At 41.6% G+C, this 14,329-nt stretch overlaps 2 protein-coding genes across 5 annotated transcripts in view; one reads left to right on the top strand and one right to left on the bottom strand.

Annotated features, from left to right (window-relative positions):
• The window catches only part of ITPK1 (inositol-tetrakisphosphate 1-kinase), a 236,554-nt gene that overhangs the window by 97,022 nt on the left and 125,203 nt on the right, over positions 1-14,329 (top strand). The gene's annotated exons all lie outside the window — the stretch shown is intronic.
• The window catches only part of CHGA (chromogranin A), a 48,443-nt gene continuing 45,239 nt past the window's right edge, over positions 11,126-14,329 (bottom strand). The window contains exon 8 of the mRNA XM_064659017.1: positions 11,126-11,164. Coding sequence (XP_064515087.1) covers positions 11,141-11,164 — 24 coding nt within the window. The 3' untranslated portion in view covers positions 11,126-11,140. The remainder of the gene's footprint in view (positions 11,165-14,329) is intronic.

The raw sequence follows: 14,329 nt of genomic DNA, 5'->3' as shown, positions 1-14,329 counted from the left end.
TTAAAAAGGAGGCAGGGAACATGAGTGAGAGAAGGCAGATTGAGAGGAATAGGAAATTCAAGCAGTGTAGTGGGGTTGCATTAATAAGCACGAGAATAAATTGCTCATACTGCTTTTTGAAAGGGATATTGCAAAAGAAGTCAGTAATTAAAATTTAAGACGTTTTGGGGTTTTGTGAAGCTATTTAAAACTTAATTATTCAACAAATTATTTGATATAGTTTAATGCCAGTTATTACAAAGTAGTGAGAGAACAGATATTTAAACATCATAATTTTCCTGCCAGGGCATGACAGGAAGCGGTTAGACTTTTAGGAGAACGAACAGTGAAAAACACTTAAAAAAAAATCTGTTTTCTCTGTCCATATTAAATAACATGCTAAAAGAGGATACTAAGAGCAAATGAGGGATTTTGTAATTTATCTTCATTTCCAGGGTACATCAGTACTGGAAGCTGCTCTTCTCATACTGCAACTCCCTTCTCACCTAGTGAGAAGAAAAATATGATTGGAGAACATCTGCTTTAGTTCAGTGGATGCAAGCATCAAACAAGTGTATTTGCAAGAGAACCTGAGGCCACCTAATTCTAGGTTTTACACATGTACAAGACTAGAGCATGAATTCCACTGGAGAGAGTGCTTATTCTTAGAAAAATAAAACAATAAAATGTTCCAATATGTGAATGCAGATGCCTTATCCACATGCTAAATCTGGGTGTGGAGATTGACAGGTATTATTTGTCTTCTAAGCATCTGGAAATGTGTGCACGTTTTTCCCTTTCCATTTTATTAACTGTTAGTTGTACCAGGGCCCTCACTGGGGGGGATTTCTGAGCTGCTCAGTATTTGCCAGTTTAAAAAAAGTTCATTCCACAGTGAGCTTGAACTGCTGGCAACAACAACTTTTCCCACCAAGCTAGGGAAGGAGAAGTAAGTGCAGCTTATTTGTGCTGCTGAAAGCTATCTCTGTAAAGATGGGTTTACTGGTGACAGTGGGACTGCTTGTCTAGGCCCTGGTGAATTCTGGCCACTTGAGCAACATCCACACTACGTGCTGGCCGTACACATGTGAAGTCTTCCAGCCCACCATCCCCTGTGCCCCATCGCGATGTGTCCCATTGCTGCAGTCACCTCTCTGCCTGGGATGTGGCTCAAGGCTGTCCAGTTTCAGGGCACTATATAACTTTTTCAGTCACTCTTGTCAATGAGGAAATGGTTTATAGAAGGATCATGAGTATTGTAGCACAAACCTTGACGGACTGACAGTGTTTAATAAAATTTTGGGGGTTGGTTTTAATTTGTGAAGTAGCTGGAGTCTACCTGAATTGATCACCTCCAAACCTAGCCACAAATCTTTGCGTTCAGGTCATCTGGATTAAGACTTTAATCTGAGTAACTACGCAATATGCATGTGCCGTTTTGTAGCACTGTATTATGCCTGGTCTAATGCTCAGTCTTTTGATTTTTAGTCATTCAGGCAGGGATGTTTTTCTCACCATTGCAGAATACTTCTGACAAGCAAGAACAATGAAAAGAGGTACTATTTAGGCTTCAGAGCCCAATGTCTCCAAAAGTGGCCAAAACCTAAAGCAGTGGGGTTTTTTTCCTCCTTCTCATCTGTCAGCATCTCAGAAATTGTAGTGTCTCATTCTTTTCTCTCTAGAGGCCTTATTTATTCAATTTACCTCAAGTGAAGTAAAAAACTAGAGTGTTTTATAGGATGCAAATGGTGCAAGAGACCTGCTAGGACCCCTGGCTAGCTGTCTTCCTCCATCTCCTGTTTTCTTAGTGTTAAATTAAGGCCAGTCTCAGTGCTGGGCTTTGTTGACGGAAGAGGGGTTATGGAAATTCAGTACAGGCTGTCATTAAAGTAATATAAAACATTTAATAAAAAGAACCCCGGGGATCGAGTGTGAAGAAATTTGTACAATGAAACACTTTTCTTACACTCACTGTTCACCCTAACTCACTCCTCTTTTCTGCTTCACCAGCTAATCTCCAAAAGTACTTGTGAGCTTTCAAGTTTGATCAGATTCCTAGGAGCAGCCTCTTGGAAGAAGGGATCAGAGAAAGATTAACACTGCTGGGAACTTGGTGTTTACCATTTCAGTGGTGCAATTTAGCTTTCTCCTTTATACTGATTGTCGTAAGTGTTAAATAAATGTCATGGCTTTTAAAAACAGTCCAGAAGAGTGACACTGCTTTGTAGTTTGAAATAAAACATGTCTTTAGGGCTGGGCAGCATATCCAGAGTTGAGATAATTAAAATTAATGATAATTTAATGTAATGATCTTTATCCTGTAGGAAGACTTGTTTGCACAAAATGAAGTATTACATATGCTAAAGTCAGAGTTTGATGTAGGGGAGTAAAAGTCCATGGACTGGCAGCATATCACCAAATGGAGCTCAAATAAAACAGACTGTATATTTGTGTTTTAATTAAACTTAATAGATGTGTCTGTGGAGGGTTGCAGCTAAATGCCGGTAGACTGAGTTGACCAGAGAACTGCTGTTCCTAAAATAGTATTTGTTTGTTATTTTTTCTATTACATTTACCATTTGAGACATCTCCAGCTGATGGCTGGATAAGATTAATATTGGGACGGGTCTGCCATTTGTCACAGGGCTTCCTAAGTGTCTTTTGCCAGCACTGACTTTTATGGTACATAATGATGGTGCCCTTACTGAAGAGTTTTCTATAATGGGAAAATGCCCATCGACCAAATTCTCACCATCATACTGTGAACGGCTCTCCTGAGAACCAGCGCCTCTGATGTAATTACCAGTTCAAGTGCTATTACTGAGATTGGAGACATCTGTTTGCTTTGATTTTTAGTCTTACAGTGCCCTGAAATACCGTGCTTGGCTGGAGCTGGCAAAGCCTAGAGCAGCAGTAGTCCCCTCTGTTCACTGTGCAGAGCGTGCTGTGTGTCACCTTGCAGGGGACAGGTTATTTCCGTGTCATGCTTGCATCTAACCAGGAGCATTGCATCATGCAGGAGAAACATACATTTCTTCCAGACCGTATCTTTTTCCCAGTAATGGGGTAGCTCTCGTTGCCAGGCGTGTGCTAGCTCAGAATCAGAGCAGCCTCTGAATTTACAGCTCCTTTTCAAGGTAAAAGGAAGAAGATGGACTGTGGAAGAGTGTTACTCAGCTCTGATTCCTTTCATGCTGCAGTGAACTAGGGATGCCTGTGTAATCAGCTGAACACATCTCTTCTGGGAGGGGGAGAGGGAATGTTGTGTGGAGTTTTTCTAGGATTCAGAACCCATCTCAGCAGCTTTCTGAACTCTTTGAGCTGAGCCCCACACCAGACACATCTACTGCTACAAAGCAAATACAAAAAACACCTGACGTAATCCAGCTACAAAATTTGATTCTTGATTTAAAGTTAACCTAAAGTTAGAGGCTATTTCTAGCTATATGTTATTGTCTATATTCTCAATTTGAGAATGAGCAGAACATATATAATATGGCATCTTTTATTTTAAATTAGGTAAGAGTTTTTTTGGGGGGTGGGGGATATATATGGTGTGTTTGGGCAGGCATGCTGTTAAGCAAACAGATTCCCTGCAGGCATCTCACTTGAATGTTGTTCCCTATCTACCTGCATGCTAGTCTTTGAAAATTCATATCTAGATGTGATTGTGGATGAAAGTCTGAGTCTGACCAGCACTACCAAATTCTGAGCTGGGCCTGCAGTGTTTTTTTGGAGCAGGAATCTCCTCCCTCCTTCTGAACACAAGGGTGGGAGGATTTACAACCTGACTTAACGGCATAGATATTACATAATACCTCTTTGATGATGGCCTCTGATTAGTTTTGTAAGTCACACAAAAGGAATGCAGTCTGTTTAATGCTCTGTAACTGCATAAACGCAGCTTATCATCTTCATTATAACTGCTGAAATGCAGTCCCTTCTGAACTAAGAAAATTTTAATAAACAGCTATTTTTTAATTATTCCATGTTCTTTTTTGAGCAGTTTCTAGTTCTTAATAACGAGGTTTGTTGGCTTAGAGCACTTTATTATGAGAGGTAGGGACTTTGTGTAGGAGACTGTGTTCAAAATCTGACCTGCATCTATAAGCAATTCTCTTGCATTTCAGCAACTTCTTCCAACAAAATATCTTACTTCTTTCAGAAAGTGGCTGTTCTAACCTCACAAAGACTGCATAATAACCTGGTACATTGAAATACAACCTAAATAGCCTAAAGTCCCAAAGCAAGCTTACAGAAGTATGGTTTTTGTTTTTTCTCCAAATCTTGTGCATTAAATGCAAGATTGTCTGATTGCCTGTGCTGTTAAGGGTCTCTACTTAAGACTCAGCACAAGTCTTTGGAGGCAAAATCTAAGATCTTTTGACAGAAACCTGCACTGTGTTACTGAAATGCTTCATTAGAGCAGCCAAACTCTTTCTTTTCCATCCCCAGCGCAGTAGCTTCACTGGCAAAGGATTTGATCGAACTGAAATGCAGAATTCAAAACTTCTTGAGGCAGCTGAGAGGGGAGGGAGCACAATGGAGGCCTGTGTGAATCGGGAGCAGCATGCTGATGATGAATGGGAACAGCAATGTGTTGTTTCTTCTGGTAAATATGAAAGTAGTAGGTGGTATGCTTAAAAAAAACCCCAACATTTTCACTATCCTATACTGCATAGCTAAACAGGGAAATTCAGGGCCACAGAACACTGTGAATGCTGATTTGTGTGTGTTCAAAAAAGCAATTAGATTGACGGCAGAAAAACCTGTTGAGAGCAGATAAACCCTTTACTTTCCTGGAGAAGTCCCTAAAAGGCAGCTACAAGAGGCTATGACAGGGACAATGTCCTTGTAAGCTTTTGTGGTTTTATACTCTTACCTGCCACTAGCCTTTCTCTCTGCTGATTTTTCTATTACGGTCAGACACTGTCCTGATACTGGAAAAAAGTTCCCTTTAGTAAGGGATGCTGAAGATCTCACTGGCAAGAAAGAAAAGGAAATGGGGAACCTGAAGGAAAATTAAAATACAGAGAAACCAAGTGAATGCTAGGAACCATTTTCATGGGATAGTGTGAACATGTAACCCGTAACTACAAATATACATCTAAGTTTCCATTTTTTGGAAGTATCACAGGGCTTCACAGACCTGGAATGCAGAAGACTAGTCTCATCCTGGGGAACAAAAAGACGTTGCTGATCCTTACTGGATGAATCTTTTTGGTCTCTTAGAAAGACTAGAAAACCTAAGTCTGGTTCACATGGTGTGTTTAAGTCCTGTCCCCTCTTTTTCCTCTATTGATCATATTGCAGTTAGATCGGGGTTGAAATAACAAGCCACCTGACATCTTTTGAGAATTCTCTGATGAGTAGCTGGAATGAAATGCATGTAAGGTTATTTTTAAAATGTTCATGCTGGTGCCTGCAGGTTGTACCTGCTGGCTGAGGTGGGATATTGCCTGTGAGGACCCCATCTTGTGCTGAGGAGCAGCTTTTGAACCACTCCTGTGTTCTCCTGAAGAAGTGGTCTGAAATTTGGCTGACTGCAGTTTAACCCTGGGTTTTGGCAGCTCTAAGGCGGAACATAATGACTAGTCTCATGCTGCAGAATATAAGTGCTGCAGAAATGGGATGCAAAGGTTAAAAACAAAATGAAATTAAAATCCTTGGGTATTTTTTGAGAGAAGCTGAAGTAGAATGAGCACAGGTAGGTGCGGAAGTGATCATGAAATGTAATAAATGAAAATCCTTAAAAAAATCTAAAGTTGGTTCTTAGAAAGATACATTACTAAATGTGGTCTCTGAGACTTGTCTGGGATTTCCTGCTTAGAAGGATAAACAGAAAGGGGAGAGGAAAGGTTGGTAACTTCATTCATACCTGACTCTCAAACTCTCGCTAATTTACCAGTTGGCAATGATGTGTTTGCAATGCTTCATTTTTCACTGTGCTACATGAACATCTATCCTGCTATTTGCCTTTCATACAGAAAATTAATTTCTTCTTGTCTGAGATAGGTTTGCAAAATATTTATAGGGGAAGAGCTATAAAAGTAAACCAATATTAGGGTAAAACCCATGAGTGTATTGGCTCGTTGACAGGGATATATTTATAGAATATTCTCTTACTTGGGCAGACTTAAGAAACAGGCATTGAGGACAGGGTGTTTATTTCGATCACAGACCAATAACTATTGCCAAAATGAACATAATTACTCTTTCATGGTATAGAGGGCAGGGGTCGTCCTGCAGGTTTAAAAGCAAATTCAAATAAGCATCTAGCTCAGCCTCATGGGGAAGAATATGAACTGAATAAAGCACATTGCGTAGAAGAGTTAGTTTCAGAACATGCCAAGATATCAACTCTGTGCCCTGAGCGTGTCTGGCTCAGACATGTCTTCTTTGTTCTAGGCAGCAAAGGCTGTGGCAGTGCCATCCTCCTCGAGTTCTCACTTTGTTTGCCTTCCGTAGCCATGAGGTTGCATCCACCTAGGAAAGCTGCTTTTCTTTACAGTAGGATTTGGTCCTGCCTCCATGGGAGGATCAATCCTCCAGCTCCTCCAGCAAGGTGGTTATATTGGTTACAGTAGCACATCCACTTGACAATTGCTGTATGTCATGGCTAGCTTATGACTGAAGTGGGAATGTCACAAGCATCCTGTCCACTCCTGGACTGTGGGTGGGTGCTTGCCTTCTTCCCCAGCCTCACCCTAGAAAAATGCAGGTGAATGACGAGGGCTTGCTGGGAAAGAAGGGACCTTTCTGGTTTTGTGGTTTCCTCATTGGTAAGTCTTGGAACTGATACCTTCCATGAGTCTGTTGGAGTGTAAAGCCTGTGTCCTTGTGCTCCAAACAGGGCTGTCAGAAGGAAATGAAGGAGTTTAGTTCTGCAAGGGTGCATTTAGTTGGTGCAGCCCCTAAAGTCCCTAATGACTGTATTAAGTGCTCTGAACCAAAGTCATGTCCTAGACCTCTCATTTATAAAGAAGGAACAGCAGAGATATGAATTCAGCAGGGTATGAGTTCTGTTAGGCTTTGTTCCCTCTGTTCAAAACTGCCTGTTCCTATCTGGAAGCCTGAACTGTTGCTCTCAGGTGAACAAAGTAGACAGGATGCCTCCCTGCTCTTTGAATTTGTATGAAAGTGGTCTGCAAAATCAAGTAGCAGTAGTGACAGATTTTTGCATGAGTGAGGCTGGCTTACTGCCACTTGCTCTTTGCTGGAACCCTGTCATCCTGGTTGTGACTTTCAAAAGCTGTGATAGCCTAACCACTGTCAGGATCACAGCCGTCCCCCTTGCAGCATTACACAATTCGCGATCATCTTTTTTTTCACAAGAAACTTGGCATGTTCTCTGCTTCCCCTTTTAGTAAAGCACCAAATCTCCCAATGGTTTCCTGCTTTTGTACTCTGCTATACACTGTGCAGACAATTCCTAAGGAACCTAAGGGAACTGGAATTAAACACTTGATGGAGAAGCTTGAAATGTTGATGTTACATGCCTGAAGACTGGAAAATATTGACACCTGCTGTGATTTTCTAGTTCTGAACACAGATTATTTTTTTCCCCACTTTCTCAGTTCAGCAGTGTAATTGATACTTGCAATGTCACTTCCTGTGGAGACATTGCAAGAAGCCCTCAGGGCATTTCCTCCTCTTGTTCTGCTAAAACTAAGGGTTTCCCAAGGACAAGCACGTTGTCACACTGAGCCATGGTACATTCCTGACTGTTCTCAGGTCCTATGTCACCTCTGACTCCTGGTACGTTTTTGGAGACAAAATATCACCCCTGCTCTTGGAGTGAGAATCCCCTTCTGTAACTGGCAGCGTGTTGTATTTTGGCACAGAATGAATGTGTTTCTGGAATTGCCTGTACAAGTCTCATATGTCTAACTACAGCATTTGGCTGCTGCAGACAGTGCATAGATGTGACTAATAGCCAGACTTACTGGAACAAAACAAATGCTGGTACTGCTTGAGTTGGTGTCCTGGTAGGGTGCTAACATGTCCTTGTTTGGCAAAACACAGCATTCCTTTCTGAGTGCTTTCCCCTTCTTGCTGAGCTGAATTCAGCAGCTCTGAGAAATAACATCCTCCTCCACATGCATATTAGAGAGAAGCTGTCAGGTTTTGAAGGCTGTTCCCTGTGAGACCAAAGGTACATCATTCCTGTTTTTTAGCACAAGTGTTGAGTTTGACAGCACCTTCTCTGCAGTGGCCCAATGTCTTCTGTTGCCCTTTTCTCTGGTAATGTGAATAAATCACCCAGAAAAGATGCATATGCTCTGCTTTGCTGATTAATACATGGCACTCGAGTTTCTGCTAACAAATGGCACCAGTGCTGGCCTCGGGGAAGAGGAAGGAAAGCTAAAATGTTCTTGTCAGGACACATTCATAGTCTCAGAAGTCCTCTGTTTGCATAATCTAATCTTCTCCAAATTTGAGTTCCAGTTGGGAAGAGCAGCCTCCCCACCTCAGAGAACTGATGTGTTTGTACAGCACAAAACTCCTGCTTGTTTCTGGAGTGCTTTGAGTGCTGACATGTAGATCCTTGTGTTTGAGAGACTCTACAGAAATGAGCACATTTGGATACCTACACGGTGCTAGTAGCACAGCTTTGCACTCACGTGAAATCATCCATGGGCACAAAGATGAAAAAAGCAATCAGTAATAATCACAGCAAGGCAAGAACATAAAGTTGAAACCAAACAAATGGACAGGGATTTTAGTTCTAGACACATGAGGAAATCTCATATAAGGCTTCAGCTGTGTGTCTGTGTTATGTATCTTTGCAAATCCTAACATTATTTAGGATCACATTCTACATTCTTGAAATAAGCCGAAGTGCTTATACTCTGTGTGCTGTTCATAGCTTTTATAAACTTTTCCACTGCACTTTTTTACTTCAGTATTTTTGTATCTATATTTCCTTTCTCTGAATTTAAATGCCTCAACAAATATTGTTATGCTGTGGCATCGCACATGGCTGGTGACTCGGGACAGATCCAGGAACTGGTTAAATTCTTGGTTCAGAGGATGTCAGGCAGAAAGATGAGGTTTTCCACCCCTGTCCCCAGGCTGTCTCTTGATGAGCCCTTCTAGGGTTTTGTCTCTCACATTTTCCTTGCTGTAAAATGGGTTAGTGACAAGTGCTGCCTTTGTAAAATGGAGAAGATCTCCAAATGAGAAGTGCTTTTGGAGACCATGGGAGATTTGCTGGTACATCCTGAGCCAGAGCCTGCCACTGAAACCCACTGTTGCTTTGGTCAGTTCACTGAGGGTCTGCTTCAGCTTCCTTGGCAGTAAAATGAAACCCCCATTGGATAGCCCAGGGATGCTGGAATAATCTTTGCATGTGAAACTTTGTATATTTGAAGAGGTTTGTATAAGTGAAATGTACATCACTGATAGCAGCCTGGATCTTCTATGAGCAGTCTTTCATCTGCATTTGTCTACTTGAAAAGTCTAATCTTAATATATACTCTGTGTTTTAGGTTTTTTTAAATCTTTGCAAATACAAGCTAATTCTTTTTATCTACTAGGAAGCAAATTAGTAAAGTTTTACTGAAAGACATGACTGCATGTCTCAGAAATCTACTAATTGTCCTTGAAGTATTTAGCTTTTCCAGGCCTGCAGATATGTTCCACATTTTGAAAATACTATGTCTCTCAATGTCTTCTGTTGCCCCGACTTTGTTACAGCATTTTCAGTCTGTAAAAAAGAAAATGAGTACCCAGAATCCCAAAGCCTGGAAAAAGGTCATTAAATAGATCAGATGAAAAGGAAATAGCATGTCTACTAAATCAAAGATGTTTTATACAAACCATGATGGGTCATGCTGAGAGCTGTCTAGCTTGTTGAGCTTAGCAATGTTTCTCTTCTTGAAAATTAGCCAAGAGTTTAGCTCTTTCCATAATGTTCTAATCCACCTACAGAGCAGAGTTCAGATCCTGCAACTGGTATGGTATGAATCTGGCATTCTTCTGACTGGGTTGTCCTTAATACTTCTCTGATTACAACATAATTAAGAATAGAGTTTAGCCCATGATTTTACTTACCCTGTTAGTAGCATTTAAATTCTTTTGTGTGGGACATATCATATTGTAGGGCATAGGATTTTGACGTATCTTTGCAGCACTGTTGCACACCAAAAAGTGGGTTGAAAAACACTCAGCAGGTGCCCGTCAAGTACTCTTAAGTTCTTGCAACTATTTACTTCTCAAAGAAGTGCATTTTCTGAAGACACAGGATGTTACTTTTCCTTTTGGAAAGGATCTGTTGGATACTGGGAACTGACACTGAACACAAGGGGAACTTTCCTCTTCACTGGCCAGATACTCGGTGCTGCAAAGTATGGTAGTGTTTTCTAAATGGATACGTCTGTGTGGCTCAAGGCATCTTCCAGAGGATTCATCTCTGAGTCACTGTCAGGTCAGGCAGTGGAACAGGTTGCCCAGAGAAGTTGTAGATGCCCCATCACTGGAAGTGTTCAAGGCAAGGTTGGATGGGGCTCTGAACAACCTGATGTAGTGGAAGGTGTCCCTGCCCATGGCAGAGGGGTTGGAGCAAGATGATCTTTAAAGTCCCTTCCAACCCCAACCATGGGCTTCTATGAAATCAGTCATAAGTTCTCTGTCCTCCTGGGCTTCTCTTCAGGGTGTTTCTGCATGTGGACATCTCCTCCACTCTTGCTGTCATGCTTGGGTTCATGAATTAGGAGTCAGTGTAGTAACTGAGGCCAGAAAATGATAGGTATTTGTGTTTTCAGACTATACAGGTCAGCATTGTTCCCTGCAAGACAGGAATACACATTTCAGGAAAACAGGAAGATTGCTTTGCAGCAACAGTTCTCTTGAAGGTAATTGTCTGGCAGCAAAGGACAGTTCAGTACACCTCACACTAGCTAAAATTTACATGTATATGCAGTACTAGGACTTTACTAACAGAGGGTAGAGATGTGTCCAGAGGTGACTAATTTCAAACTGCTGAATGTATAAGGTAAATCACTGTCCAAATGTGCCCATTTCCACTGGCTTCACTGGTACACAGACAGCTTGCAGAAATATGTTGGCTGGAGTTAGGTGAGATGAATTCCCCTTTCTGTCACAGTTATCCATTGGCACATGGCTCTTGGAACTCAAAGCCAAACTCAAGAGCCTGCTGTCACAGGGTGCCTGGCTCCTGGTGCTGCCATGTGTGCTGGCACATCAGTCAGGGACTCCCCTCTGATGGAGTTGTCCTTCCTCCCTCTGCCTCCTTATTGCCGTCTCCTGTCTGTGCAAGTGTTATTGGAAGAGATCAAGTGCTGGACTTGCTACTTTGAAGCATTGAGGTTTTCTTGGAATAAGTGGCTTCTGGCTGCTGCTAGATGCTTGGCATGCTCAGTGTCAAACCAGGGAAGGGCATTGATTGCACCAAAGATGTGGCCAAAGACCCGGTGTCACAGTGCCAGAGAAGACAGAAGTAGAAACCACTTTGTCCTGGATACTGCTAGAAGTGTGGCATCTTATCAGATGACATCCACAGAAATAACAAGCTGGAACACATGCTTCTTCCAATTCAGCAGGCACTACCTTTTCTTCATAATCCCAGACAGAATCCTGGGGCACAAGATTTCCTCCTTGCAACCTGTCAGCAGCGTGGAAATAGTGTCCTAAACCAATAGCTTCCTAAACCAACATAGTTTTGTGGTAATGGGTAAGGTAGGGGGTAAGGTTCTTGCCTACCAGTATTTTCTCACAGGTATTGCACGGGTTTGATGAGTATTGGGTTTCAGTCTGGGAATGCTGTTCCATGGAATATTTACCCAGAGTGCTTTGCAGTTGTTTAGGAAAAGAGATGTACAGGGCTGTCTAAAGACTTTTTAACAACAGAAACCAATCCAATTTAAACAAAGTGGTGTGTGTGCATTCCTTTGCTGTAGTTATACTAACATAATTAGAACAGAAAAACATACACCAACAAAGCTTTCCCACGTAGATAGGTCTTTGCTCTTTTTCTTTCTGGTGTTTAAAATACACATAGCTTGTTTGTCTCAGAAGTTATTTCTTCTCATTGGTTTTGGAGTGGGCCCAGTCCACCTCACTTTGGAAAAATGATCAAGTTGTACCCTGTGTTAGGCAGCAGCCTTGGTTGATGCACCCTACTCCAGTTAAGGCATTCAAACAAGTACAGAGCAGAATCCTTCAAGACCAGAACGAGTGTTTCAGTTACATTTTTCCTAAGTGCTTCAGGATTGTCTACAAGTCTTCTATAAGGTCTTAATTTGAAAATACAAAATGTTTCTGAATAGAAAATCCTGTTCATTTGAGTTTGTTCCTTCCACACCACAAAGTGCAAGGTCTGAATGGTGAGCAGTGTAGAAGGCAAAAGTCCCACATGTGTTGGAGAAGATTGTTTACCTGTGCAAAGACAGTGTTAGGGCAGAACATTAGCTTCTTGTTTCCCATGTTACATGTAAATTTGGGGACCATGATAATTTGCTTATGTTATTAAGCTGATATTGAAGTTTCTGCTTAGGTATCTGTAAAGAGTTCTTTCCACTGCTGTTACTGAAGTGCCAAGTTCTTACGTTTCATCCATGGCACAGGAAGAAGCACATGGCTGTTGTATAGTTGTGTTCTGGGTGGGTGCTTTGCATAATGAAACTCAAATGAAATCAGTGATCACCAAGTCTCTGGCAAGTCCTTTTGACCTCACAGCACAGAGGTGGCCCCCCAGCATAGCCGATGGGAGATGCCCAGCCATAGGGTTTGCTGTCAGCCCTGCTCAGCTGTGCAGTGGCAGTGATGTGCCTCTCCTATTATTCAGTGTTATCCCAAGATCTTGCTATATTTTATAGATCTACATGTTAACTCTTGCACTTCACTTTGTCCCCACATAAATGTGAGTTGGTAAAGTCATAAAAGGCAGGTAGTTATTCACATTTCCTCTATCATTGCTGTTATGGTTTGGAACAGGAGCCAAAAGCCATATTCCTCCCTGGCTCGAGCTGGGGCACAGGTGCTACAGGAGTCCTGCTGTACTAGGGAGGCTTGATCTAGGCATGGCTGATACAGTCAGAGGCACATCCAGTGTGTCCCTGGGATACCTCTCTACCTCAGAGGGAATTTTGTTACTATTTTGAACTCCTTGTGGGCTGCTGCTTTGCCTCTGCCCCAGCATGTATAGATTGGAAGTGGTATTTACTGAAAGCATGGGACATGCGTTGTGCAGTCTCTCCCAGGATTTAGCTTTCAAAAGCTCATTAAACTGATCTGGTTAAGGGCCATCAACCCTCTTAGATTAGAGATATCAAGAGCTTCAGTGGGCTCTACTCTTCTGGGTACTCTAATATCTTCAAATGAACTCTGTCATGGACAAGAAAACGCTGCCTGTGTCATGTCTGTCGTGCCCCCTGCCATGAATGTACTCCCTGGTGTTTTTCTATTTTATTAGACAATGTCCTCTGTATAATAGAAGGAAAGACTGATTCTTCAACTGAGAGGAAGTAACTGATTTAAGAGTTAAGTGCAAATAAATTCAGTAAGGAGTTCAGCATTGGGCCTTCACAGCTTACCTTAGATTCCTGGGAATGATTAGCATCCCACTGTATGGAACAAACTAGTGTCAGTTTTTTGTGTGCATTAGGTGGTTGTGAGGAACTTTGGTGCTACCTATCTGTTTAAGTATGAGGGCCCTGGTGCTCATATCTTGTTCAAGCTCCAGCACATAGTATATAACAACATATTTGCTCCCAGTCTGGTGGTCCCTGGCCATTTTCAAGCTCTGTGTGTGTATACAGTGAAGTGCACACCACTATCTTTTCTTATCTCTCATCTAGACCAGGGGGATGCAAAACTAACATCCCATCGGCTCCTATCCTGGACATGTGTAGTTTGCAAGTCGAAGTTTAGCTTGGAAATTGTTTTGTACTAGTCTAAGTAGTTTCTTAGCTCAGTATTTGGGAGAGAAAACATGAAAAATGCTACGTCTGGACCATTATATACCTTTTGTATTACACAGGAAGGAGTCATATTTGGACACTGGCTCTTGGTTCTGAGACTCATTTATCATTCTACATAATAGGGTTGTCCATGTTGGTAAGAGTACTAAAACTGGGGACTTCTGTCACTTGAGAATGGCAATGCTAACTATAATTCCTATATTCAACATACATAGATAAGCATTTGAAACAATATACAAATATATATTGTATATACAAATACATATTGTATATACAAATTACTGTTTAGACAGTTGAGTTGGTTTTATTAGGGATTCAGGTATTCACACTGATTCTGACATTTGCATTTTCATATAGGGCAGACATGCAGAGTAGATTTTGCATTGTCTCTCTTCTGGAAATGCCTT

Source organism: Pseudopipra pipra, chromosome 6 (assembly GCF_036250125.1).
Source record: "Pseudopipra pipra isolate bDixPip1 chromosome 6, bDixPip1.hap1, whole genome shotgun sequence".
NCBI classification, from domain to species: Eukaryota; Metazoa; Chordata; class Aves; order Passeriformes; family Pipridae; genus Pseudopipra; species Pseudopipra pipra.
This window is presented reverse-complemented; position numbering and strand designations above follow the sequence as displayed.